Source organism: Rhipicephalus microplus, chromosome 3, assembly GCF_043290135.1.
Source record: "Rhipicephalus microplus isolate Deutch F79 chromosome 3, USDA_Rmic, whole genome shotgun sequence".
Classification (NCBI taxonomy): Eukaryota; Metazoa; Arthropoda; class Arachnida; order Ixodida; family Ixodidae; genus Rhipicephalus; species Rhipicephalus microplus.
The window spans coordinates 259204127-259230285 of NC_134702.1; the positions used below are offsets into that span (position 1 = coordinate 259204127).

Here is a 26159-nt window from a genome sequence, read left to right on the forward strand (position 1 = left end):
TGCATTACAAAACATGTACACAAAACATAGACAATCTAACACCCCAGATTTCTCTGCCATCGCAACTTTGACGAGGATGGTCCTCAAATTAAAATCATTTGAGTTTAACCAAGAGTATTTTCGACAAGCCAGCGGGACTGCTATGGGCACCAAAATGGCACCCAATTATGCCAAAATATTTATGGGGAAAGCTAGAATCGGAATTTCTTGCACAAAGTTTCTTGAAACCAGTGTTATACAGAAGATACATAGACGACATCTTTCTTATTTGGACACACAGCAAGGACGAACTTCTCAGCTTTATCGACACTTACAATGCTGTACATCCGAACATACACTTCACACACACATACTTACAAGTAACCGTAAATTTTCTTGATGTTACCATAACGATAGAAGAGGACAAGCTCTCTACAACCCTATATCGCAAACCAACGAATCGACAACAATGCCTCCATTACCAAAGCGATCACCCGTGCCACTGTAAAAACAGTATTCCATACAGCCAGGCTCACTGGTTTAAGCGAATCTGCTCAAGAGACGCTGATTTTGACACGAGCTCACAGAGGCTAAAATTTATGCTCGAGAAACAAAAATACCCCCCACATGTAATTGATCACGCTGTTCAAAAAGCGAGAAAACTGAAGCATGATGACTTACTTATGAAGCGACCACCGCAAGAAGACCTACAACGAACAAACCTCTGTTTGACTTACAGCACAAACTTCCCCAATGTAAACAAAATCCTTAAACGACTTAACAACATTCTGGAACAAAGTGAACGTCTGAAACGCGCATTCCCATCCGCTCCAGGTGTCGTTTACCGACGACCACACAACCTCAAAGGCACACTTGTCCACTCTCAAATCAATACCTCACCCCCCAATAATTCACCCCGACCTTGTTTAAAGTCACAATGTCTTGTATGTAAGGCAATGCGAGAAACACACAAAGCAACCAGCACACAATCCAAGTTTTCGATTAACATACGAGGAAACCTAACATGCGATTCCTATTATGTGGTATACCTACTCGAATGCAACGTGTGTAGTATGCAGTACATCGGACAAACAGAAACACCATTTAGGATTCGCTTCAATAATCAGAGCCCATGCGAAATCAGCCCCAAATCTACCCCTATCAAAACATCTTAATCTTCCCGACCATGCATTCGACAAACTATCAGTAACCCTCTTAGAGACGGAGTTTAAATCAAACTGAGAAGGTGAACAACGAGAGTCATACCTTATCCACCAATTTAACACCCTCGATAGAGAATCGTGGTACACTTGCAGCTGTGAAGAAGAAGATGTGCCTGCAGCGAGCAGCATCGCCAACGCCCGGCTCTCTCGGCTCGTGCTTCGGTTCGTTGCTGTGCCGATCGCTGGACGGTTCATCACGCTGTCTCGTCGCTGCCTTTAACGGCTAATAAACCTCTTCACACAGCAATTAAAGCATTAGAAAACAATAGCGGCAATAATCAAAATAGTAACTGAGTTCACGGCACTGGAGCTGCGAAGGGCACTGGACGACTCAAAACAATTCCAAGTGTAACTACTCTTCCTAAGTATTGCTGTCGTCTGTTTCCTGTTTTTACTTTAATACCTAATCAATTGGGCCAAACAAGACATGCCCAACAGCAACCCTGTGCACAGTCGGGAGGCTCCTACTGCACGCGTAATCCACAAGCGGACAAAGAATTCGTATTGCGCCCGCTTACCAGCCTCTGCCGCAATACACGGCACCCCTCTTTCTGCGACGAAATGTCGACGGGGGGCTGAGTAGCTAAAGGCTTAAGCTTCTTAAAAAAGCTCTTTTTGCCCCACACCGAACCGCCAGAACCAGGAGGCGCCGTCCGGTCGTCTGGTCGGGAAGAATGCGTTAGTGAAAAGAAGCATACACAGACCTCAGACATCAGAAAGGTGAAAAGGAGAAAAGGGAGAGAGATGGAGGGGGAAGTGGAAGGAAGAGTGGAAGGGGGGGGTGCCCTGAGGGGGGGGGAGTCCACCTTATATTCGTTTTCTTTTTTTCTTCTTCTTTTTTTCCTTTTTTTTCTGTTCTTTTTTTCTTTTTCTCTCTCCCCTCTCTGATTTGAAATTGTATAAAGCTGAGCACCAACAAATTGTACCTTCAATCCTGATGAAGGCCAGACTCTAGGCCGAAACGTCGAAATAAACCACGTTGTGACCGCTCACAGAGGAGGGGGATCTACTTGACTATATATATATATATATATATATGTGTGATGTTTATTCCAAAAGCACTTCTTCCTCATCTACGTCTCCTAACCATCCCTGCCTTCTTACGTCACAGGATTCCCCCTCCCCCCGAAAGATGGCACCGGTTACAACTACAATGAATTGAAGAAGAGAATAAACAAAACAATGGCCAAGTTCACAGTTTCACGTCCCGACGGAGTTTTACAATCTCACTGAATCTTCAAGGCTGAGGGAGTAGTCCGGTGGTTTCTATGACGACTCTGGTGGACGAGCTTGACTGTTGCGTCCTGGATGACATAACCACACCCTGGAAATCTGAACTGGTGATGACATCAGTTGAGTTTTTGTGAGGAACGGATAAGATTGGGAGCGCCTGTAGCATTTGAAGTTCGGATGTTGTCGGGGTTGTATTTTTCATCCTGAATGGTGCCATCCCAGTGCTTCTTGCTTTCGTGCTTTCTGACAGACTGTGATGAAGTGCCTGAGTGCTTGCGGTGTGCAAGCAGTGCTTCCGCGTCTTTCTCGGCATTTTCTGTGGTGGTGCAGTCGGTGTGATAGCTGAGGCAGGGAGTGTCTCTGGTGACTTCTCTTTGTGCGAAAGTGTCTGACGTCTTGAATTGGTCTTTGGTTTCGAGACCTTATTTTCCGATGTTCTTCAATTGGTGAGTGCACTTCCATTGAATTTTGCGTTCTTTAATGCCCTCGTTGCAGTCTCTTTCGTTGTCTCCTGAGTTTGTGTACTTGGCTTTGCTTGCTTCACTGGTGCTGCTCAGGAGATGGCTGTAGAGGCACCCCTTCTGGAATTGGGCATTCGTTTCCTTCAATGTTTGACGTGCCCTGTAGACAGCTGATGCATGGTGAAATGGTGTCTTGCTTATCGGGCATAGTTGGTAATGTGACATCATTGCTAGCATGCTCTTCAATAGCTTCGGTAAGGTGCTCCACTATGAACGCTTCTGATAGACAGCTGCGTGCGAGGTTTGATGTATCATGCACTTCTGAATTTGTTCGATTCATGAATTGGTGAGCTCTGCATGTGGGCACCACAGGTGTCATGGCATTTCTAGGTTTGAACTGCAGATTTTGGCAAGTCTGCGGTGCCGTAGAAATATCACGAAGCTCTTCAGGGGCTTCGTTTTCGCTGTTCACTGCGAGTAGTTCTTGCGCCTGGTAGCGTGCGACATTCGATGCGTCTGAGCCTTCCGTTTTGTTTGGACTCTCGAGAGTGTGTGCACCGGACGGTGATGCATGAAACCGTACAGAAGAAGAATGGCTTGATAGGGTATTTTTCCGATGCACCAGGTCATCTACCATGAATACGGCATCCTTACAAGGCAAGTGGTGAGCGCTAGGAGCGCTTGAAGAACCGCATGACGAAAACCCAGGTGGTGGACCACATATGCGAGACGAAGAGTGAAGGGCATCAGGTGGTTGAGCAACGTCTCGGGTCATATGCTGAAGCGATGACTTTCGCGCAGAAGGGATGCGCGCTTGACGGTTAGGTTTTTCCCAATATACGCATGGCCTTCTGTAAGTAAACTCATGTGCCACTTCGTCTTGAGGAAGTTGTCGATTCGCGCTGTGCTTTCGAATGGTTGGGGACTGCTTAAAGAATTGACGATAGTGCGCGGTTGTCTCTAGATGGTTGGCAATGAGGAGGTCTTGGTCATAGTCGTTAAAACGGGTAATCATCTCCTCTTTGATTTTTTGCCATGGCTCGTCGTTCTCGAATATGTGGGTGAGGTAAAATTTAAATGCCTCACCTGAGATGTAGTCAGTGAAGTTGATGATCATCTCCCGTTCCGACCACGATGCAGCGGTAACGTGGAGCTCGAATAGGTAGAACCAGTCCTGTACAGGCCCATCGTCCGCTGCTCCGGTGTACTTAGGGACGTCAAGGTCGTCTGATGCTGCTGTCATGATGCTTGGTGGTCTTGGTGGTCGGCGTTCTTCTGTGGTCCGCATTCGGTCACTGCGTCTCGCTGAGGTCTTCGATGATGATGACCGGGCGATGAAGTGGTTGTGAGGTCTTCATCCTGTCGACTCGTGTGACGCTATGATGATTGGGAGACGTGGCCTGGCTCATACGCCATGTTTATTCCAAAAGCACTTCTTCCTCATCTACTTCTCCTAACCATCCCTGCCTTCTTACGTCACATATATATATATATATATATATATATATATATACATATATATATATATATATTGCTATTATCAAGCGTCAATCTAGACACTTCCCTTCGAGGCCGCTTATCGACGCTCACTTATTCTTCTCTCCCAATGTGAGGGATACAGTGTCATCATTGAGAGTGTTGTGGAAGTGAATGATAGATGCGCTGTTTGTTGCGTTGGTTTTGATTTCGCCAGCTAATTAATTTGGCGAAATTGCACTGCTTCTCGGTGGTTATCAAAGGCTGCTTTCCAAAATTTCAAAGTGGCATAGACCATTTGTAGTCAAATTCGCCCATTTGACTCCACTGGCTTCACCACTGGTTAAAAGTTAGTTGTGTTAACTTCTAGATTTACTGCCATAATTATGTTATTATGCATCTGAAGATGCCTTCTGCCACAGTAAAGGAAACACCGTAAGTAGCATGCAGATACCTCTTTTCTGTGATTTTAAAAGAATATTAGATACATCTCTTGAAATACCCTGTATAAATTATATGGTGTGTGCTTGTGTGCTGAGATGTTGTGTTGGGGCTTCTCGCCCACTCCTAATATACTTTGCACCGGGTGCAAAGCCGTATCAGCAAGTGTAAGTAAAACATTTCGTAATAGTTTTCGTTCAGATAGGCTGTCATTGGCTCTTGTAGTGCTTACTGCTAATAAAATTGTTTATACAAACTTAATACACACTTTTATGGAGGTTTAGGGTGCATTACGGGGGAAGATGACGTAAGAAATTACCGTGGCAAGACGGTGCTGAATTATGACCCTTGGGTGTCTCGTAAAATGGTCTGATACTATATTTTGCATTTGCGGAAGCTAGTCAACCTGTAAAGGTCGTGGGCGTATTGATAAACACTCTTCTGGGAACGCTCAGCAGAGCACAGTCGGACGCTCAATAAAATCGCTTTCACATTCTCCCTCCCCGTGTCTGCTAAACAACAGGCTCCTCTGTAAGTGTTTGTAAGCTCTCCCAGCCGTAGAAGTTGTTTCACACGATGTGGCTCTGCATGCGGGATCGGCCCGCCTTCGAACGAACGACAACCTTATTTTCTCACCGTGCACATGTAATAATTCTAGTGCTTTAGATACATGTATCAGAAATGCAGCAACGGAACTTGTTCTGACTTCTTTGCAGGGCCGGACACCATTGCACTGGGCAGCGCGTTGCGGCAGCTTGGCTGTAGCTGAGTTGCTGTGTGCAAAGGGGGCCCTGCTGTCGGTTCTAGACTTCACTCACCACAGGTGCGCTACATTTCATTACCTCACACTGCTATTCACTAGTCACCCACACTGCTTTTGAGGAATATTGATAAGGAACCTATCAGCTGTTCTTTTTGTGTCATATGAAAGCCCAGGCCCACGAGAACCCAACAATGTGCTGGTAAGCGTGGGTGGACACTGAAAAATCGATTGTGACACATTCTTAAGTCTTGCTTGGTAGTACCGTGACATCACCACACTGTATGTGCTGTTCGACACGTGCTCACGCCAAATATTGTAACGTTTCACAGCCGGACATCTGCGTAGCTACTCTGCTTGAAGAGTACTGGACGACTGGCCTCGTAGTCATGATATCCTGTGTGCCCTCCTTGCCGCGGAGGTGGTCGATTTATTTAGTTTTTTCCGCGTTCGCTTACGCGATTTTACTCGCGGTTAAGCATACGATTCGCGAGCCAGCATTATTGACTCCATGCCGAGCACGATGGCGAAAAGCCCCCGACAGTGTCAATGTAATTACCATTGCAATAAATCGGATGTTTCCCACTTACAGACTTCATAAAGCCAGGAAGTGCCTTTTTTCAAGGTGCGAGGGATAAAGCTTTTTTTGTGTGTGTGTGTCTCAGCTTTCTTTCAAGTGGTATGTGAGCATTTTGTTTTATTAACAACAGCTAGCGCGCATTTTAGATGCCTAGAATTGGGAGTAAAAATACGTTTACGGCCTCTAAGGTTGCAAATGTAGGTGCAGTAAATATCTACATTCTCAGGTGGTCATGACGTTGACAAAAGGAGCAGACTGTATGTCGAAAATTAAATATGGATCCATAAAAGTCCATGGATCCAGTACACAGCGGCTTGTTGGCACCCTCGCAATCTGCGAGAGAAGGGGACAAATAACAGCAAACAAAAAATAAAATATAAATTATGACGTCACAACCGGACGCTGTAGCGACATTGCACATTTGCCCTGACATTACGCGAAATTGATTTTTTTTCTTTTTGGTCGGCCTCTTAGCTGCCGTTCTTAAAACATGATTTTATTGCACCTTGTGGCTCACTAATTGCATGCGGAAGAAAAAAGAAACAAAAAAGCAAGAATTTAGGAAGCAAAGTTGTTTTATTAGTCGAATGACGTAGTTACAAAATGCACAAAATCCTTCCCTGAGGCAATTGTGAGACAACTGTTCACGGGCATAATAGCTCAAGAACTCGCGTTGCTCAATCGTTGAAAACCACTGTAGCAAGATGGCAGCCGTAGAGTACAGCGCCTCGTTGCTTAGCGTTTCACGTTCACAGTTCCCAAAGGTGAGGGCACATTGGCTGTGCCCCTGCGAAAGCAGTCGGCAGTCACAGGAGCAGCTATCTACACATTTTGTAAGCTAGTTCAGCTCTGAAATGTCACACCAGTAAACTGCACGTGAAAAGCAAGTAAACTACCAAAGGTACACATTAAACAACTACGTAAAAGGGGTTGATGCCTCGTTGACCTCACAATACGCCGAACTAAAAAACACATCGAACTTAAGGCAAGCTCTGAAAGCAAATTGCCTGGATACGCCCCCCTCCCCATTTATGGCACTCGATGAAAAATTGAGGCAATCAATCATTTAGCCAGGTGTGAGATACACTGTAAAGTAAGTTTGTAGTTAACTTTGGCATATGTGGAATTATGCCCATTTCAAAAAAAAAATTATGTTGTTTGTTTGTCCCCTCCTCACCTAGTCGTGCTTCAAGCTACGGCAGGCGTGATGGCTTTGGCAACAAGTTTCCGACGCTTTTCGTTCCAAGTTTCACCACCCATGTAATTTGACCATGATTAAACTGTTTATTCGACCGAACTTGGGGCCTCTCAATGAAAAGTCAACTTGCAGCGGTACACACTGGCACAAATAGCGGCGAATTGAGCGTCCGCTGTCAATGAACTGACAAGTGGTGAAGCCCAACGGCTTTTATACATGTGCCATTGAATTTTCCAGGCTTATCACTGCTTGTCGCACAAGCTCTAGAATAATCTCGATAGTTCGCATCTTGCACGCAATCTTAACAGAACAATCTACAATAATCGCAAATCTTCTTGAACAATGAGGTGCAGTTTGCACTGAGCATTCTTCTTGCAAACTGCCATCGCAGGCGCGAAGTCAGCGGTGGTAATGACAGCAGGTTAGTACTTTCCGTAAGCAAGCAGAAGCAGTGAAGAGATCAGAGATGTGTATGGGGAAACGAAATGATGGATTTATTATACGAGTATGCTGCGCAGGGAATGCAGTTCTTCAAACAACTAACAAGCATACATATATAGAAATAATAAATAGGCTTGCAAGCAAGAAGTAGTAAGAGGCATTAAATTAACACACAAAGGAACTAACAGTTGAATCGTTGAACAGAAGATAAACACGTGAAAGTTCATGAAGTATTTACAGGTGATGGCATACGTGTGGTGACCAGCAGTGTTCGGTCCGTGACTATCGCATGTGAGAAGTCTCGAAGAGTTTTGGTGCTGCTGCGATGCCATCGGCTGATGTTCCAGGAGCTGGGGTTTGACGGTGAACCCAGGCAGGTTGAGCTAACCTGGGTTGAAGTACGCATGTCTACGTGGCAGACGTTGACTACACGTCTCAACTGGATGAACAGGTGGTCAGCTGATACAATGCCATACTTTTTAACTTCTAGAAGATATACTCAATGTTCTTCTTCTCTCCCATGTTGTACAAGCAACCAGCAAGGTGATATCCTTTAAATCTCTTCGTGTCTCCTTCATTCCCGTGCTCGCTGAAGCTCCGTGCATTGCAGCTCCCATAGACACTAGCATCAGAGTTTCCTCTAGTGTATATCAAGAAACTCTGTCTCGTTTAGCCGTTCGGTGAGGTCGTTAATCTATGGGTGGTACGCTGTCGTCTGGCGGCAGCTGGTCTGTTTGTATGCCAAGATCACCTGAGTTAACTCCGCAGTGAAAGAGGTACCGCTGTCAGTGATGAGGACCTCTGAGGCTCCATGAAGCAAGACAATGTCTTCAACAAAGAACTTCACTACTTCGGTGCCCCGCTTTTCTGCCTCATGTGGCTTTTTTGGATGATGGTGGTCATCCCGCGCATGTGCAATGGGCATATGCTTTCATCGCCCTGCATCTACCGTGCATGCTATAGATAAGGGCTCGTCGGTCCAACAACAGTCACCTGCGTTTAGTTCGTCTGTCTATCACCACATGCTGCGTGACTTTTATCTCCAATTTCGCTCGATATCAAAAAATGCGTCGGAGCAAAAAGAAGAAAAACATCAGATAGAAAGTTCAAGACGTGGCTTGGTTTGGCACCGTTCATCATCGACGGGAACAGAGATAAGACCGGTGAGCCTCTACGTTAAAGAGGCTAGTTGTTCCCCCATTCTACGGCAATGAATTGTTCTACGCATAAAAAAAAAGAAGAAATGCTGCCCGACTGCACCCGTAATTTTGAAAAGGCAGCCAGATGTATTATTTTTTTCTTCTTCACAGTATTGGCGATTTGCCCACCATTAGTCTGATTTGCGACGTAGAAAAGAAGCCATGATCATGCTTACGCGGTGGCAAAATTGTAAATTTTGCAAATGGCAAAATCGCAAAAGCAAAATTGAGAACAGCTATGCCTAGCTAAACCAATGTAACTATACGGAAGCCGTATAAAGCCTTGTTGATCATTGTAAAACCTAAAATCGGCTATGTATTAATGAAATCAAACTCTAATAAACCCTATTTAAGCTGTGCTGAGATTCTTATGCGCCTCATCATACCACGCAAAGTAGTTTTGTTGAGCGTAGTCTAAGACTAAGTAGGACTGAGCCTAACTCTAGTGGTAATTTTTTCAATTACCTAACTAAGCTTAGTTTAACATAAGCTACAACCTAATCAATCAAGACTCAAATATGCAAATTTGACCAATTACTTATTTAGAGAAATAAGGCACTTGGTACTGAGATTGCAAAGTGATTCTCACTGGAACCCGATCGATACCTAGCCAATACTCATGAATTACAATGTGATCGCGTGAACATTTTGTGCATGGGCGTGTGAGAGAACCTTTGCTTAGTCAAGCCTAGACTAGCCAGTGCCGACTAGCTTTGCTCTGCCCCAGCCTTGCACGACTCCGCGAAAGTTGAGCAAATTTTTACCGTGTTGATGGCAGATCTTCAACGGGTTAGCATACATTTATTGACCTAACAGTCGAATGGTAGCATTTGGGAATGTTGAGATCTAAATTACCTGACTTGTAGGGTAGGTTAACTTGTCGTCCCTGCATTTTTCATGCTTTTTTCTACTACTTAGCTTTCTCTGGCTGCACAGAAAGCGGTTATACTTCTTATATTAATTTTGGTGGTTTTCTGACCAAAAACGTGATATAAATGTGAGAAATTCTGTAGTGGAGGACCCGGTAGTTCCACCACGTAGAATTAACATGCTTCTATATCTTAACACTTGGGCTTCTACACTGCTATGCACAGTTCACCGTTCTTAACTGTTTTACTTCCATCAAAGTGCGACCACTGCAGTCGGCACCGAACCTACACAGTTCGGATAACTAGCCGCTGATCTCTATAGTTGCTCTACCATTACGGCGGTATAGCTACAGTGTCTCTACAGCCACCATAGTCCTCCATGGAAAAAAAAGCGGGATAAAATTTTAGTTAGGAATAATATAAGGCAGGGAGCTGTATATATACCATCTCTCTAATGTTATTTAACGCATTTTTACAGAAGGTTTTCATAGCGTTGGAGTGCGAACTGCATGTGATAACACTTAATTGAGAGTAGCTTAGTAAACTGAGATTCCCTGATGACATTTGCCATGTTCAGTAAATATTTCAAGTCATAATTACTGAATTCGACAGGGAAAGCTGGATTGTGGGTCCCAAAATAATATGGAGAAAACTTAACTACAGTCAAATCTCATTAACTCGAACGCACCTAATTCGAACTTCTGGTTGATTCTTACTCACGATGAGGTCCCGTCAAAGCTATGTGTATTCCAGTCGGCAAAAACGCCCGGTAATTCGAACGCACAAGCACTTGCGGCGACGGTTAATTCGAACATACCGCTCTCTGAAAATGCTCTCGGCACCCCGCCCAATCCCGCGGCGGCACCTCCGACACCTCAACACTGCTCGCGAAGAACAGGAAAAGGAAAGAAAAGGCTGCGGTGGAACGCTTTCTCTCCCTTAAATGCCGATCTGCTATGCGCCTGTACCACGCTTCTCCCTTTTCCGCTTCTGCCATGTAAAGACCCCTCTCCTTCCAATGCTGCACGCAGAGAGAGAGGGAAAAAAAAGAAAGAAGTCGCGGAGTGTGGCTTCCTCTCACATGCCGGTGCCACGCTTCACCCTTACCCGTCCCCGCCATGTAACCCTTCTCCTTTCAACAACGCACGCCAAGAGAAAAAAAAAGCTGATGTGGAGTGTTGGTTCTCTCTCAAGTGCCGATTTGTTTCTCTCCGCGTCGAAACGCTCTTCCTTCCTCGTCACATGCTGGGCACACTGCAGCTTTGGCGAAGAGGGTAGTAGTGGAGATACAGTCGTTGTTGTCGTCTTTAGAGAGTGTCGGCGCTGGACATTGCCACGCGCAACTTCTCTTGCCAGGAAAGTGCTGAAGCCGAAGTAGACTTACTTTGCAAGCTGCGTGCAGAATTGATTGACTCGTTGCAAGAGAAATGTATGCAGACGTGCATAACCAATTACTTCAATTAATGACCGACATCCTGTGATTTTTGAATAAATTTAAGTCTTCTGAGACATCTTCCTCTTGTGTTTTGATTATCGGAAGACGTTGAAAAATATCCCGGGCCTACAGATGCAGAAATATTTAAGGAACTGCTTGAAACACAGAAGGTAATCTTGAGCAAACTTTCAGAAATTAAGGAGAAACAGGCCTCTTCTGAAGCAAGGTTGGTTGAAATGAATATTAGACGATCAACCATAGAAGAAAATCTGAAGAAATTTGAAGCTGTCAAGAACAGACTAACCGACACTGAGGGCAATCTAAATGAAAGAGACAGGAATATAGATTCGCTCTGCGGGAAGGTAGATGATCTAGAAAAAAGATCCAGAGAAAATAACCTAATAATAAGAGGCATTTCAGAAAAGGGACGTGAAACTAATGAGATTTTGATGAAAACGGTGAATGATGTGTTTTGTGACATCCTGAAACTCGGACTAAATTCAATTGAAAGATTACATCGCCTTGGTAAAAGAACTGGAGGTAGAGACCGTCCCATAATCATCAGATTAGTTGACTTCCGAGATAAAACTAAAATCTTGGGTCATTGTTGCATGCTTAAGAGATCGAACAAAAGCATCAGCGAGGATTATTCTAAGAGAATTGTTAAAATACGAAAAAGTCTTTGGGCGTCTTCACAGGAATAGCGGTCAAAGGGAGCAAAGGTTAACTAATACACGATAAAATTAATATCAACAATGTCCTTTTCGTGTAGAATGAAGGCACGAACGAGTGCTACGAGTATCGTGCTCGTCAGCAGAGCGACTCCACCTGAATTTCAGAAAGAGAATGCTTCAAAGTGTTGAATCTGAATGCTAGAAGCATTTTAAATAAGTTTGAGGATGTTCAAGCGCTAATTTAAGAACATGAACCGGATAGTATATGGATTATAGAGACATGGCTTCATAAAGACATATTAGACAGTGAGATAACTCCCAAATCCCATATTATAGTTAAAAAAGACCGAAATGTAGGGGTGTGCGAATATTCGAAAGTTTCGAATATTCAGTAAATATTGCATATTTAATATTCGTATTCGATTTGAAAACCAGTTATTTGGAAATTTTGAATATTTTGAATATTCAAACTAACTCGAATATTCCTCTAATATTCGATGTTCACATATATTAGTTCGTAGGTTTGTGTGGTTATTTGAATGCTTCAAATATTCAAATGAATATTAGGGTATTCAAACTCACTTTGGTTCGAATTTAAATTATTGAAAATTTTAAAGTATTCGCAAAAAACGAATAAGTGCATATTATTCCAAATATGCTGCCTCTAAAGGTGGTTTCACTGCTTTGTAGGGGTGCTGAACTGTGAACGCATCCAATCAAAAGAAATCTCCTCTGCCGCAAAGCCCCCCTTCAAATTCAAAGGGGCCCTGCAACACTTTTCGAGCATTGTCAGAAAACGCTGCCGATCGGTAGTCGAGGCTAACGAGGACGCGCAAGCCAAATATTATAGCGCAGCACGCGGTGGTGTGCGATTCACAATAAATTCTCAAAGCCAGCTGAAAATTCCTTGGCAAGTCACTTCATAAGCTCAGAAAGCACGTGTGACTATTTTGTTTTCCCGTGCCATCCCTGCCTGTTTAGCTTCCAGTGCTTTCGCCGGGATGAGAAGAGAGAGTGCACTAGCAGCGTGTGATAAATCTTTGCAACCCCGCTCGTACTGGATAGATTCTAAAAATATTTGCGGCGGTGAACTCATGAGGCAATAAATAAGCTTCTGTAGCAATAGCATTTCATGTCTATTCGAAAAAGTGTCGCACGGCCCCTTTAAGTGAATATATTACTCTCGAATCAATTCATTTTATTAGGCTTAAAAGCTAATAATGGTGGCTTAAGTATAATAAGTCTTAAAATGTTAAGTATTTTAAGGTATGACTCCCATCCTGCTGAAAGTGAAATTCTGCTACTACTCAAAACTCTTTCAACTTCTTTTGAATTAAAAAAAAAAAGGAAATTTGCATAGAGGCTCTATCTTATTTTTTTTAAATATTGTGCAGGTTAGTTAGGTCATGATAAATATGCCCATATTTCTTTGTATGTCATATATACTGTTCCAATTCGATACATAATTATTCGACCGAAATCAATATTCACTTCGAACCTAGAATTCGCTTGGTGCAGATGACTGAGGCGCGAAAAACATTTCATGAAACAGGAGGAGAAGAAGAGGGGAACAAAGAACACAGCATTCTCAATCGTAAAATTACTAGCACGGTCCTCGAGAAAAGCAATGGAAGCAAGCGAGATAACGAGTATTGCTATTGTAGTTGAAAAATGCCCCTAGTACTTTCATTTTCCTTAGTGACTTGACCGGATATGAAAACAGGGGATAAAATTAAAAATAAAACTACAATATTGGGGTCTTTCGAGCTAAATCTTGATGAATAGTGACCTCCTCGACTGCTTTAAGAATAGTTTAGACTTAAGTACACGGATGTTACCTGTTACAAAACCAAACCAGTTGGCCTCAAGCTCACTAGTTCTCAAGGCAGGTGCAAAAGCTTTTCTTTCTTTTTTTGTAATAAAGTGCTACCACATAAAAAAAGATACAAAAGATTTGTTCATCATGTAAATTGAATCCAACATCACAGTCACAAGCTCACCTATTACTCTTATGCTTTCTGGCAAGTACAAATGGTGACATTTTTTTTGAAGTTTTTGTCTGCAATAACTGACTATAATAACAATTGTACTGCTCCCAATCCGAATATATAATTGAGTAAAAGATTACTGGTGAAAAAAAATCGCATCTCTCTATTATTCAATATTCGATTCATGTTAGAGGCTTTGTATTTGTAATCGAAAATTTTGATATTCGCCCACCTCTACCGAAATGGTAGAGGTGGGGGGGGTCGCATTGCTGATTCATGACAATATCGAGTTCAGTGTACTTCCTGTTCCTTTTGACATAGAGGCTGTGTAGATTAAGGCAGTTTTTAAAAATCACGTAATCTACACAGGTGGTTTATATAGACCACCAAATTCACCAGTTCAAGTTCTTTCTAGTCTCCAGTACTTTATAATTAGCAATTAGCAGGGTCTTTACAAGTAGACCTCAATTGAGTTCAGGCCTCAATTGAGTCGTTAAAATCGGAGATAGCCGTAGAAAAAACCGTCAGGCCTCAATGGAGTCGTTAAAATCCGTAGATAGCCATAGAAAAAACCGCGAGCCCCCAATTCAACTGAGAGCGTCAAAAAAGACTTATTCAGAAGACACACTCAGTGTTGCCAGACTGCTGTCACTGCTTGAGCTAGGTTTGGCGAAACAGCTTCCACAGCGAATTAAGCCCACCGGAACTGCTCCTCCACCTCTTAGCCAATAAGCACAGATTATTCCAACTGCGGGAGCGGGAGCGGCCGCGTCAGCAGCACGAGTAAGTGAGCTCTGCACATATCTACCTATAACATATCTACCTATAACTTTAGCAATTTTGGTCCTAGGAGGGTCAGAGTGGTGTCCATTTGTTTGTGAAGATACAAGGAGTTCAACCGCTACAAATACTGCTATTACAAACGAAAATTTTAAATTTTAGGTACGGAAAACAGTGTGAATCTGTGAAAACAACAACAGTCGGACCACGTGCCCGATGCCGCGCAGTTTCCAACTGGAAAAAAAAAAATCGCGTGTTGATGGAACTACAATAAGAGGCCTGAGGTGCGGCCTCCCCGGTAACACCGCCGGGAACGCACTCCCTCACCAGAGAAGGATTGGCCACCCTGGTACAGTATCTGGCCACTACCTCCAACATGGATACGCCAAATAACTCACGGCCCTCAGTCCTCAGCAGCTGCGAAGCAACTGACTACGGCGGCGGTCAGATCTGCAACGCAGCAGAGGGTGCTAAGAATCTCTGGACTACAGGCCGCCATTGGAACCTGAACTTGGCAACGTTTAACGCTAGAACCTTATCCAGTGAGGGAAGTCTAGCTGTACTATTCGAAGAGCTAGAGGGTGTTAAATGGGATATAATAGGGCTCAGTGAGGTTAGGAGGACAGATGAGGCCTATACGGTGCTACAGAATGGGCACGTACTTTGCTATCGGGGCTTGGCAGACAGAAGAGAACTGGGAGTGGGGTTCCTAATTCATAGAAACATAGCTGGCAACATAGAGGAATACTATAGCATTAATGAAAGAGTGGTAGGTATTGTAATTAAACTGAATAAAAGATACAAGATGAAGGTAGTACAGGCTTACGCGCCTACATCCAGCCATGATGACGCTTCAGTTGAAAGCTTCTATGAAGACGTGAAGTCCGCAATGAGTAAGGTAAAAACACAGTATACTATAGTGATGGGCGACTTTAATGCAAAGGTAGGGAAGAAGCAGGCTGGAGACCAGGCAGTAGGAGGTTATGGCATCGGCACTAGAAACGCCAGAGGAGAGCTACTAGTAGAATTCACAGAACGCAATAATTTGCGGATTTTTAATATCTTCTACCGAAAACGAGAAAACCGCAAGTGGACATGGAGGAGCCCTTATGGCGAAAATAAGAACGAAATAGACTTTGTAATGACCGCACACCCAGGAATCGTGCAGGATGTGGAAGTGGTTAGCAAGGTACGATGCAGTGACCATAGAATGGTACGGTCTCGAATTCGCCTAGACTTGAAGAAGGAACGACAGAAACTGATACGCAAGAAGCCAATCAATGAGCTAGCACTGAGAGGGAAAGTACAGGAATTCAGAGCGTCGCTGCAGAACAGGTACTCGGCTCTTAGTGAGGAAACCATCCTTAGCGTAGATACAATGAATGATAATCTGACGAGTATCATTATGGAGTGTGCAGTGGAAGTTGGAGGCAGGGTAGTTAGAAAGGTCACTGGCAAGCTTTCCCAGGAAACGAAGAACCTAATCAAGAAGCGTCAAACCATGAAAGTGTCAAGTACAACAGACGAAATAGAACTGGCAGAGCTTTCGAAGTTGATTAATAGACGTAAAGTATGCGATGTAAGAAGGTATAATATCGAGAGAATTGAACACGCTCTGAAAAACGGAGGAAGCTTCAAAGCAGTGAAGAGGAAACTTGGGATAGGCAAAAGTAGGATGTATGCACTAAGGGACAAAGAAGGCAAAATAACTACCAGTATGGATAGGATAGTTAAAATAGCGGAGGAGTTTTACAAAGATCTGTACAGTAGCCGAGACAACCACCATCTTAATACTATAAGAACTAGCAGTAACCCAGACGACACCCCACCAGTAATGATAGAAGAAGTCAGAAAAGCTTTGGAGAGCATGCAAAGAGGCAAAGCTGCTGGTGAGGATCAGGTAACATCAGATCTGTTGAAAGGTGGAGGACAGATTGTGTTAGAAAAACTAGCCACCCTGTTTACGAGGTGTCTCCTGACAGGAAGGGTACCAGAGTCTTGGAAGAACGCTAACATCATCTTAATACATAAGAAAGGAGATGACAAGGACTTGAAGAATTACAGGCCGATTAGCTTGCTCTCTGTAGTGTACAAGCTATTTACAAAGGTAATTGCTAACAGAGTAAAGAAAACATTAGAATTCAATCAACCAAAGGAACAAGCAGGATTTCAAACAGGCTACTCAGCAATTGACCACATTCATACTATCTATCAGGTAATAGAGAAATGCTCAGAGTATAACCAACCACTTTACATAGCCTTCATAGATTACGAGAAGGCGTTTGATTCAGTAGAAATATCAGCCGTCATGCAGACACTGCGGAATCAGGGCGTAGATGAAGTATATGTAAACATTCTGGAAGAAATCTACAGGGGATCAACTGCTACCATAGTGCTTCATAAAGAAAGCAACAGAATACCAATCAAGAAGGGTGTAAAGCAGGGGGACACAATCTCCCCAATGCTATTTACCGCGTGCTTACAGGAGGTTTTCAGAAGCCTAGAATGGGAACAGTTAGGGATAAGAGTTAATGGAGAATACCTTAGTAACCTGCGCTTCGCCGATGACATTGCATTGCTGAGTAACTCAGGGGACGAATTGCAACTCATGATTACGGAGTTACACAGAGAGAGCAGAAAGGTGGGTCTTAAAATTAATCTGCAGAAAACGAAAGTAATGTACAACAACCTCGGAAAGGAACAGCGCTTTGAGATAGGTAATAGTGCACTTGAAGTTGTAAAAGACTATGTCTGCTTAGGGCAGGTAATAACCCCAGAGCCTAACCACGAGATTGAAGTAACTAGAAGAATAAGAATGGGGTGGAGCACATTCGGTAAGCACTCTCAAATTATGACAGGTAGATTGCCATTATCCCTTAAGAGGAAGGTATATAACAGCTGTATCTTGCCGGTACTTAGCTACGGAGCAGAAACCTGGAGACTCACAAAGAGGGTTCAGCTTAAATTGAGGACGACGCAGCGAGCAATGGAAAGAAAAATGGTAGGTGTAACCTTGAGAGACAAGAAGAGAGCGGAGTGGATTAGGGGACAAACGGGGGTTAAGGATATCATAGTTGAAATAAAGAAGAGGAAATGGACATGGGCCGGGCATGTAGCGCGTAGACAGGATAACCGCTGGTCATTAAGAGTAATTAACTGGATTCCCAGAAAAGGAAAGCGGGTTAGGGGGAGACAGAAGGTTAGGTGGGCAGATGAAATTAAGAAGTTTGCGGGTATAAATTGGCAGCAGCAAGCACAGGACCGGGTTAACTGGCGGAACATGGGAGATGCCTTTGTCCTGCAGTGGACGTAGCCAAGCTGATGATGGTGATGACAAGAAGAGGCCTGTACTCTGGCCGTAGACTCGGTTGCTCGTGGCTTGTTTGTTGCTCGGGATTGGTATCGATGTCTCCTTCGCGGCCTGGGCTGGCTTCATGGCTTGATTGGGGCATCAGGTATTGTGGAAGAAGTTGCACTTCAACCAGATGTCACAGGGTCGTGACGTGGACGAAGGGAGCAGATTGCAGGTGGATTAAAAACTGTTTATTTTGGACCGAACTTATGGGCATGTAAAGGGAAAGTCAGATTACAGCAGCACTGATAGCGGGGAGCGGAGCGTCGGCCGCCAATATTTTGGCAGGCGGGGAAGCGTGTCGGCGTTTATACACTTGCCATCGAACATTCTAGCGTTATTGCTAGTGGTTATGTAGGTTTCAGAACAATCTGAAAGGTTCCTGAAGTGGGCGTAAACTTAACAAAACAATTTACTACAGCCTCGAAGCTGTAGTAAATTCTCGAACATCATAAAGCCTCGAACACCGTAGGCACGGTTTGCGCTGAACACTGTGTAACAGGGGGATAACAAAAACTTGACTCTTTCGTTGCCACGCAAAAATGGTTATTTTTCATATGTCTCCAGAAGACTGTTTTGCCATTTCGTAAAGTACTCCGGCACGCATTGCAGCATACCAAATTTTGCCCAATGAAATCCTCCTTCCAAAAAAATATATGTTGTAAAGCAAGAAAAATATTTTGAAGTGAATAAAAATGTGAAAACTGTGTAATTTTTGGTTCCCAGCTGGTAAACAGAGGAAGAAAAAATATATCTGGAGAAATATTTAAGACAAAGAAAATATGAATATACATATTGATGAAAATTGACCTAGGAAGGGTATAAAAACAATAAGTTAAATACAAAATGTTTCTGTTCACAGAAAAAGAAAATCAGAACCGAGGTGCTGCTTCATTGCTTGAGTAATGCAGTGAAGCATTTCCTGGTTTTTCGTGAGACGTAAGTGAACCCGTACACATTTCTCAGTGAACGTTTGTTTTTCTGGAACAAGAACATCTAGATGTTCTTCTAGCCTGTGATGTGAATAATCCCTCTATAAATCAGATGTCTAATGAACTTCGCTATTTCGTCTAGAGTTCGCTTTTCCCATGAGTCACTTCACTCCGTTGAGGTTGGTATTTTTATATATGCATCCAAACATCTTTCTCGGCATATTCTACTTCATATTACAAAAAGAACAATATCGCGCGTAGTTCTAAAAAGCTTCACGCTGCTCCGTAGTGAGACCTGAGATGTGCTCCGGTGTCCTTCTTGTCGTGAGGAGAAGCTCTGCAACCGGTGCCAGCGCATCACGCCCCAGCGAAGTGTGGACCTTGTGTGTAACTGGAGTAGCTATCAGATTGTGCATGAAGGTCAGCAGCTACGCACTTGCAGCGGGTGAGACAACTTGAGGTCGTAAACAAAACAAAACCATGAACAGCTGTGGATGTCTCAGGCTGACGCAAAACACCGTTTTCATAAAAATTGAAGTTGAGGTGCTGTCATCTTCAAACTCTAAGCTCGTCCTCTCTCAATTCAGGTGGCGATGCTAGGCAGTTTCAAAGGGCGCATGTGTTTTGCAGTGCTGGTGCGCACCCATGCGCGCTTGACGACTACTCTAAAGGAGGGACTAGTGACACTATATGTGACCCTGTGTCTGATATAATGACACAAGCAGTACCAAAGCTGCTGCAAACTTGTTGAGAAGGCCTTCTCGACACTTTAAACATGCGGCGGACCATTGTAAATATTTTTCGTGAAATAAATTTTCTCTCACTCCTAGCAACAGCTGTCTATTGAATAGCTGGTGTGAATTTCTGGCAAATATTATTGCTAAACACTATCCAATTGCGAAGCTGACACTTTCATTTGATATTTACCTTGCAAAGGTTCTTTTTGTTACACAACTTTGATGTTATCGGAGTATAATCACTAGGGGCATGCTCTTTTCTAAAGTTCGCCATCCTATGCAGTTTTTCAGCAGTACATGCGCATTGCTTCACGCAAAGGTCTGTCGAAAATCACTATGCTGCCTAAATGGGCAAATCAAATTGGTTCTGCGGGTTGAGTGGCTGAAGTAACTACTAGAAAGTGCTGGGTGCACGAGAAACAAATTTAACATGCTAAAATTGACAGTCTATATCGTAGATCACCGGTGATCAATTTAAATAGGCGTTGTAACGAAAAAGTTAGGGAAAGGAATGTGGCAATATACATTCACTAAGTCCTGAATGTAAATGAATAATTTTTGCTATTTTGTGCTTGTGCACAATAATATGTTGCAATAAATAATGTTTTTTTTTTGTTACAGGGGTAGTGAACACTTTTTCACTATATTTTGTTGTGCATTCACTGCTTTTTGTGAGCATGTTTCCAGTGGTATTCATAAAAAAGTCTGCTTATTGCTTAATGCGAAAAAAAAAAAATACTGTAATGCGCTTCCCGTGCACGGTAAGAAGGGATGGTGATAGGCTTGGGTGAATATTCGAATGCTTTGAATATTCGAGCAGACAGTTGAGTGTTCGAGCTTGGTTCGATTCGAATTTAAATTTATTGAATATTTTTGAAGTATTCGCAATGAACAAAAAGTGTATACATCCGCAAGTAACCACTTGTAAAGGTGGTTTTGCTGCGGTATAGGAGTGCTAAACCATGAAAGCATATATACAGAGGAAATTCGCTCTGCCGCGAAGTCTTCTTTAAAATTAAAAGGGGCTGTGCAACACTTACTGAGCAGGGTCAGAAAACGCTGCCGATCGGTAGTAGAGGCTACTGAAAACACGCGGGCAAGTTTTATAGCGCAGCATGCGGCCTTAAATTCACAATAAATTTTCAAAGCTAAAAATTGTTCTCTTTCCTCGGCAAATGACACTACAAGCTCAAAATTGACTTGTCACAGCCAAGAAAAAATATACAGCTCTGGTCACAACCATTTGCTGATTTGAGCATGGTGCGCTCGTCGATACTGGGGCCACCCCAGGAGGCCACCGCTTGTCCACTGGTACGTGTGTGATCGCACTGAAAAGCCGTGTATTCGATGAAAAAAATAAAGAGAAAAAGTGCTCTAGGTCACGAGGTGCACCTGATGCTTTTATTCCTCCCTACTTAGCTTCCAGCTTTTTCATCAGTACTAGAAAAGAGAATGCAATCGCAGCATGCGACAAATTTTTGGAACTCCGCTCCTACTGGACTGATACTAAAAATTTTGTGGCTGTAAATTTGTGAGGCAACAAGCGTCTTTACTGGTTCCATGGCTACTTGAAAAAATGTTGCAGGGCCCCTTCAAATGATCATGTCATGCTCAAATCAATTCATCATTTTATTAAGCTTAAAGGCTTGTTATGACGGCTTATATGCTCCAACTATAAGAAATTTGAAAGCCTTAAGTGCCTTTCAGGTTACCACTCTCATTCTACCAAAACTCATATCCTGCTACTACTCAAGGTTGTTTCAACTTCCTTTCAATTAAAAAGAAATGAGAGTTGCATGGAGCCCCTATTTCAATTCAAAAGAAATATTGTGAGGTTAGTTAGGTCATAATAAATATTTCCTTTGTTTTTATATGCCATGCATACTATTCGAGTTTCATTTTAAGTTATTCGATCAAAAGCACTATTCGCTTCGAACCTAAAATTCACTATTCCGACAAGCCTAGATGGTGAAATCAGCGAGAAGATTGGCGCAGGGTCCCCCAGAAACTTGTCTCGATCCCAACAAGTAATCACAGGGTCATGAACTTCACGCCGTATATTTACTGCCAGAGCTGCAGTACTAGAATTTGGCGCAACACCAAACGGTAGCTTTTTAATGCACGCCAACAAAGTGGTCTAGGTATCTAAGTGGTTCCTTCTCTTTTTATGAGCAATGATGGGGTCTTGTTCAAGTTCTGCTTTGCTGATCATCAAAAGCATGAGCGTCTCACCACACTGTTCGCGCGCTCCCCAGATCCAGCTTGCCATTCCGAGTGCACCACCTACCTACAGCAAACACACGAAAACCAGCAAATTTAAGTGAAGAGCTGCTTCGTACAAAATTTTGGAAACATGACAATTATGTTCGTGTCTTTTATGCGCCAAGTAGTATAAAGTTCACAGGACGTGCGAGAACCATCTTCAAATACTGGCATGCGTTTCATTAAGAAGCATAGAGACCATGCTTGCCGCACGTCTCAAAACCCCGCCTTGCTTGGTGAAAAGAGTAATCAATTTTCGCTCTGGCAGAAACAATGCTCTTGTGTAATTAATGTCGAAATTTCTGCAAAAGATTGGTTGTTATAACAACGCCTCTTTCTGTTTTGAAGTTGCGTTTACTCGCCACCGGCAGCACTGCCAGCAATGGTCCGACTTCATCTGGTCTGTCGTGTCTTGCGAGTCTCCTCACCTAAAGTGTTTGTATTTTGCACCGTGGTCACAGCCTTGTGTGGCCACGTGACCAAGTTACACCTGAGTGTCACAGCCCAATTGGGCGCCCAGAAACCGAAGCGGAAAACGGTCTACATCGCAAAGGCGATATCAATTCATCTAGCGAGAATAAATGAATCTTGGTGCATGTATTTTGCTTGCTGGAGCTATAAGAAACACTTGCAGCAAACATTGCGCCAGCCACAAAAATATTGGCGCCACCCCTTTAAATGTGCAATTTCTTGGCGTAGGCGGGTGTCAGCAGCGTGTTTTTTGAGGATAGCGTTATTGACACAGACCTCAAGTCAATAACAAGGCCATGTTGACTTAGGAAGTCCGTCCTAAGTATGATGTCCCTGAAGTAATGTTGTAGGATTACAAAGTTCGCAGGATGTCTGGTTATTGATGTTGACTCTTGCTGTCCTGACTCCAGCCGGCGTTATTAGATGACTTCTAGCGGCTTCGATTTCAGGGCCTTTCCAAACTCTCCTGACTTTCCTCATCTTTGATGGGAATGGTTCACTGACGACAGAATAGTCGGCTCTAGTGTTGACGAGAGCAGCGATGTGGTGGTCGTCGAATATTATGTCGAGACTGCTGGTTCGTCGTCGTGCATTGCAGTTGGGTCGTGGCGTCAGGTGACAGCTAGGTTGGCTTGCTCTATTGGTTCCACGTTGTGTTGTCAGGTCGTTTTCAGTACGTGAAAAGTCCACGTTAGGGCTACATTCAGGTTGCAGGGGGTTTTAGAGCTTTCGTCATGGGGTCATCGTCGGCAGCGGAGGACCTTCAGCAGTTCATTGGACTGCAACCGCACCTCCATCGATTGCTGCGCTTAGTTTTTTGAGTAAGGGCTCGCTGATTGGTCGCGAGCAGAGTTGGCACACAACCTGCGATGCGGTTACACGTAGCAACCTGACGACGGCGAACAATAAAGTCGTTGAGGTGTCGACTGTGCCCTTGCGAGGCTGTCGGCAATGTCATGTGGTCGCTGACTGCACTGTGAAGGTGATGCGTTGATGGCGAATCTTCGCAGGCCCATCTGGGGGTAGTGGCAGCGATGGTAGGTGTGGCCTGCTTCCCTGCAGTGCTAGCATAGTGGGAGGTAGTCACGGGCACACCAAGCGTCAGTCTTACTAGGAACGTTGCGCTCGCCGGCAGGTGGGTGCTATGGCATTGGTGGTGGCGGCGGCGGAGTCTCGCGGCATCACAGTGGCGGGGCAGCATCCTGATGCGGTATTGGGAAACCTCATCAAAACAAAATCCGAACGAAATAAAATTCCGAACGAAAATTCCGAAATCCGAACGAAATTCCGAAATCCGAACGAAACCGCATCAAAAAACCGAACGAAACAAAATTGAAGATATGAAACGCATGTGCCAATATAAATGTAAATATTTTCAAAACAAACACATGTGTGACCCCTGTCTATGACATGAACACTGTGGGGGTGCTGACAGCCCCCCCCCCCTGTAAAGTTGTCTGCGCCGCGTGGCGCACGTGTCTCGCCCCAAGGCTTTATTTCGGTGGTGACCACCGCCGGGCGATAGATGGTGTTGTGTTTGCTTTGAGTACCACTGTTGGTAGAGTGGTAGTGCCGGCGGTGGCCCCTGGCGGAAGGCAGGCCTTGGTGGTGGCCGAAAGTTGAGCGGCTCTCTTCTGCGCGTGGCGGCTGCCGCGAACGGTTGCCTGTAGCGTGGGTCCCCGGTGCTCGGCATCGCGGGCTTCGCGCCGGGGTCCCACGTGGAAAGTCAGGCGTTGGCGACGCCGCCTTGGGTATGTTTTAGTGTGTTAGGTGTGTTAGTGTGTGTTTATCATGTTATTGTGTGTTTAGTGTGTCAATGCGTTATGTTGTTTGTATGGTAGCGTGTTAATCAAAATTGATGTACCATTCGGCGGACGATATCGTCGTCTAAATCAGTTAATAAATTAACGTATGTTGTGTGCTTTGTACCGAACCGCGCCAACTGTGTCCGTTCACTCCTAGAGCGTGGCGTGGCGAGGCGCTCGTTCGCCTCGCCGAGACCCCACACTGGCGCTTGTTCGCCTCGCCAAGACCCCACAACACAAAAAAAAAGAAAGAAAGGTTATTTTGTTATGGTGGCCAAAGAAATCAACAGTTGAATGTAGTTATGGTGTACTGGAATGGGGCAGTGGGCTATGTTCACAGCAAATCAATGGGAGAGTGGTGGTTGCTTTCGCGATGACGCCACTAGTAGGGCGCTATTATCGAACGGTGTGCCCAGCGCCCATATATAAATCTGCGTTGCAAACATTTCAGCAGTTTTTCAGTAAACTATAGTCACATCGCATCACTGAAATTAAAACTATTTGCAAGATTAAAACACATCCAACACATATGGATGCAATTAATGTGATAAGTAATGTTGCTTCTGCGTAGTCTGAGCTCACACAATTCTTATCGCAGAACAGGGACCTAGATAGTCCGCTTGCTTACTGTTTTGATTTCAAAAAGCATAAAAGAGCACATGGCTATTTATGTGATTCATATTGTTACGGGGAGGTAGAAAGAGACAACTGTATATACAGTGTTTACAAATGAAAGTGATTGGGGCAACAACAGGCCAGATGGCACAGACAGGAGACAGACCATTGTCCTCTTCTTCATCCTCTGGTCAGTGGCACATAACACGCCCTTTGGCGGCGGCGAAAGCACTGATTCAGTGCATCCGAAGAAAAACAAATTTCTTGAGAAGGGCGACTATGCACTTGCGTCGGTAAGGTCTGGTGTGCGATAGCGCTTGAGACGTGAATGATGTTGGAGCGTTAATGAGTCGACGAGGACGAATTAGGACAACGGTTTGATCTCATACTTCATATCGGTCACTTGATGGCATACACAGTATGGTCTGGTGAACGGGAACAGGAGCTCAGAAAGCCCAACACGGCATGCTTAAGACCAAAGAAGTAGAAGATATTCTGGAAGAAAGTGGATGTTTCTGTTATGCCTATTGTCACGCACTTGCTGGTCCGTTTGCGAGTTGGTTAATTGAATGCGTGCAAGTTAACGTGCATGGTCAGTGTGGGATAATAGCTGTTTGAGCCTACTCAGTTGGTGGGTGTGTCGAAGGAGGCATGCATCATCGTGTCCATGGAAAACGTTGGATTACGGTCGATTAAAAGAAAGAAAGGCGAATAAGAAGCTGTCGAATGTTCGGACGTGTTAAACACAAACGTGACAGAAGGCAATGCGGACACTCAATCTTTGTGGTCGCTTGGTATGTACATGCCAGCATGTTGGCAATCATTCGGTTCATTCGCTCCATCAAGCTATTGGTGTGTCTATGGTAGGCCATTTTTAGCCCATGCTTGGTTGAGCAAGACGTCTGGATGTCATTGATGACCTTGGGAAGAAAGTGTCTGCCATGGTTAGTTAACAGCTGCCGCAGTTCTCCGTACTGAAGAATATTGTTGTGGATCTAGAATTTCGCTACGTTGGTTGCGCAGCTGTTTGGAATTGCACGAGTAATTGCATATCGTGTGGCATAGCCTGTGGCAACAGCAATCTGAGGATTCTCTGAATGTGACATAGGGAACAGGCGAAGCAAGTCGAGGCCGACACAATGAAAGACGTGCTGACCTATACATTCCTGGCCAATAAAACCGGTGGCATGTTTGATTGTATGTGCGGAAAAGCTGAAGTGTCCCGCTGTTGGTACATTGTGCCACTGG

The 26159-nt window shown here is 44.1% G+C and overlaps 1 protein-coding gene across 12 annotated transcripts in view; it reads left to right on the top strand.

Moving 5' to 3' along the window:
- Window positions 1-26159, top strand: part of LOC119178128 (uncharacterized) — a 435306-nt gene that overhangs the window by 299076 nt on the left and 110071 nt on the right. For all 12 annotated transcript variants that reach the window (XR_012894531.1, XM_075890939.1, XM_075890937.1 and 9 more), the window contains one exon: window positions 5530-5636. Coding sequence is in view for 11 of the 12 variants with exons in the window: in XM_075890939.1 (XP_075747054.1) it covers window positions 5530-5636 (107 nt within the window). In the remaining variant the exon portion in view is untranslated. The remainder of the gene's footprint in view (window positions 1-5529; window positions 5637-26159) is intronic.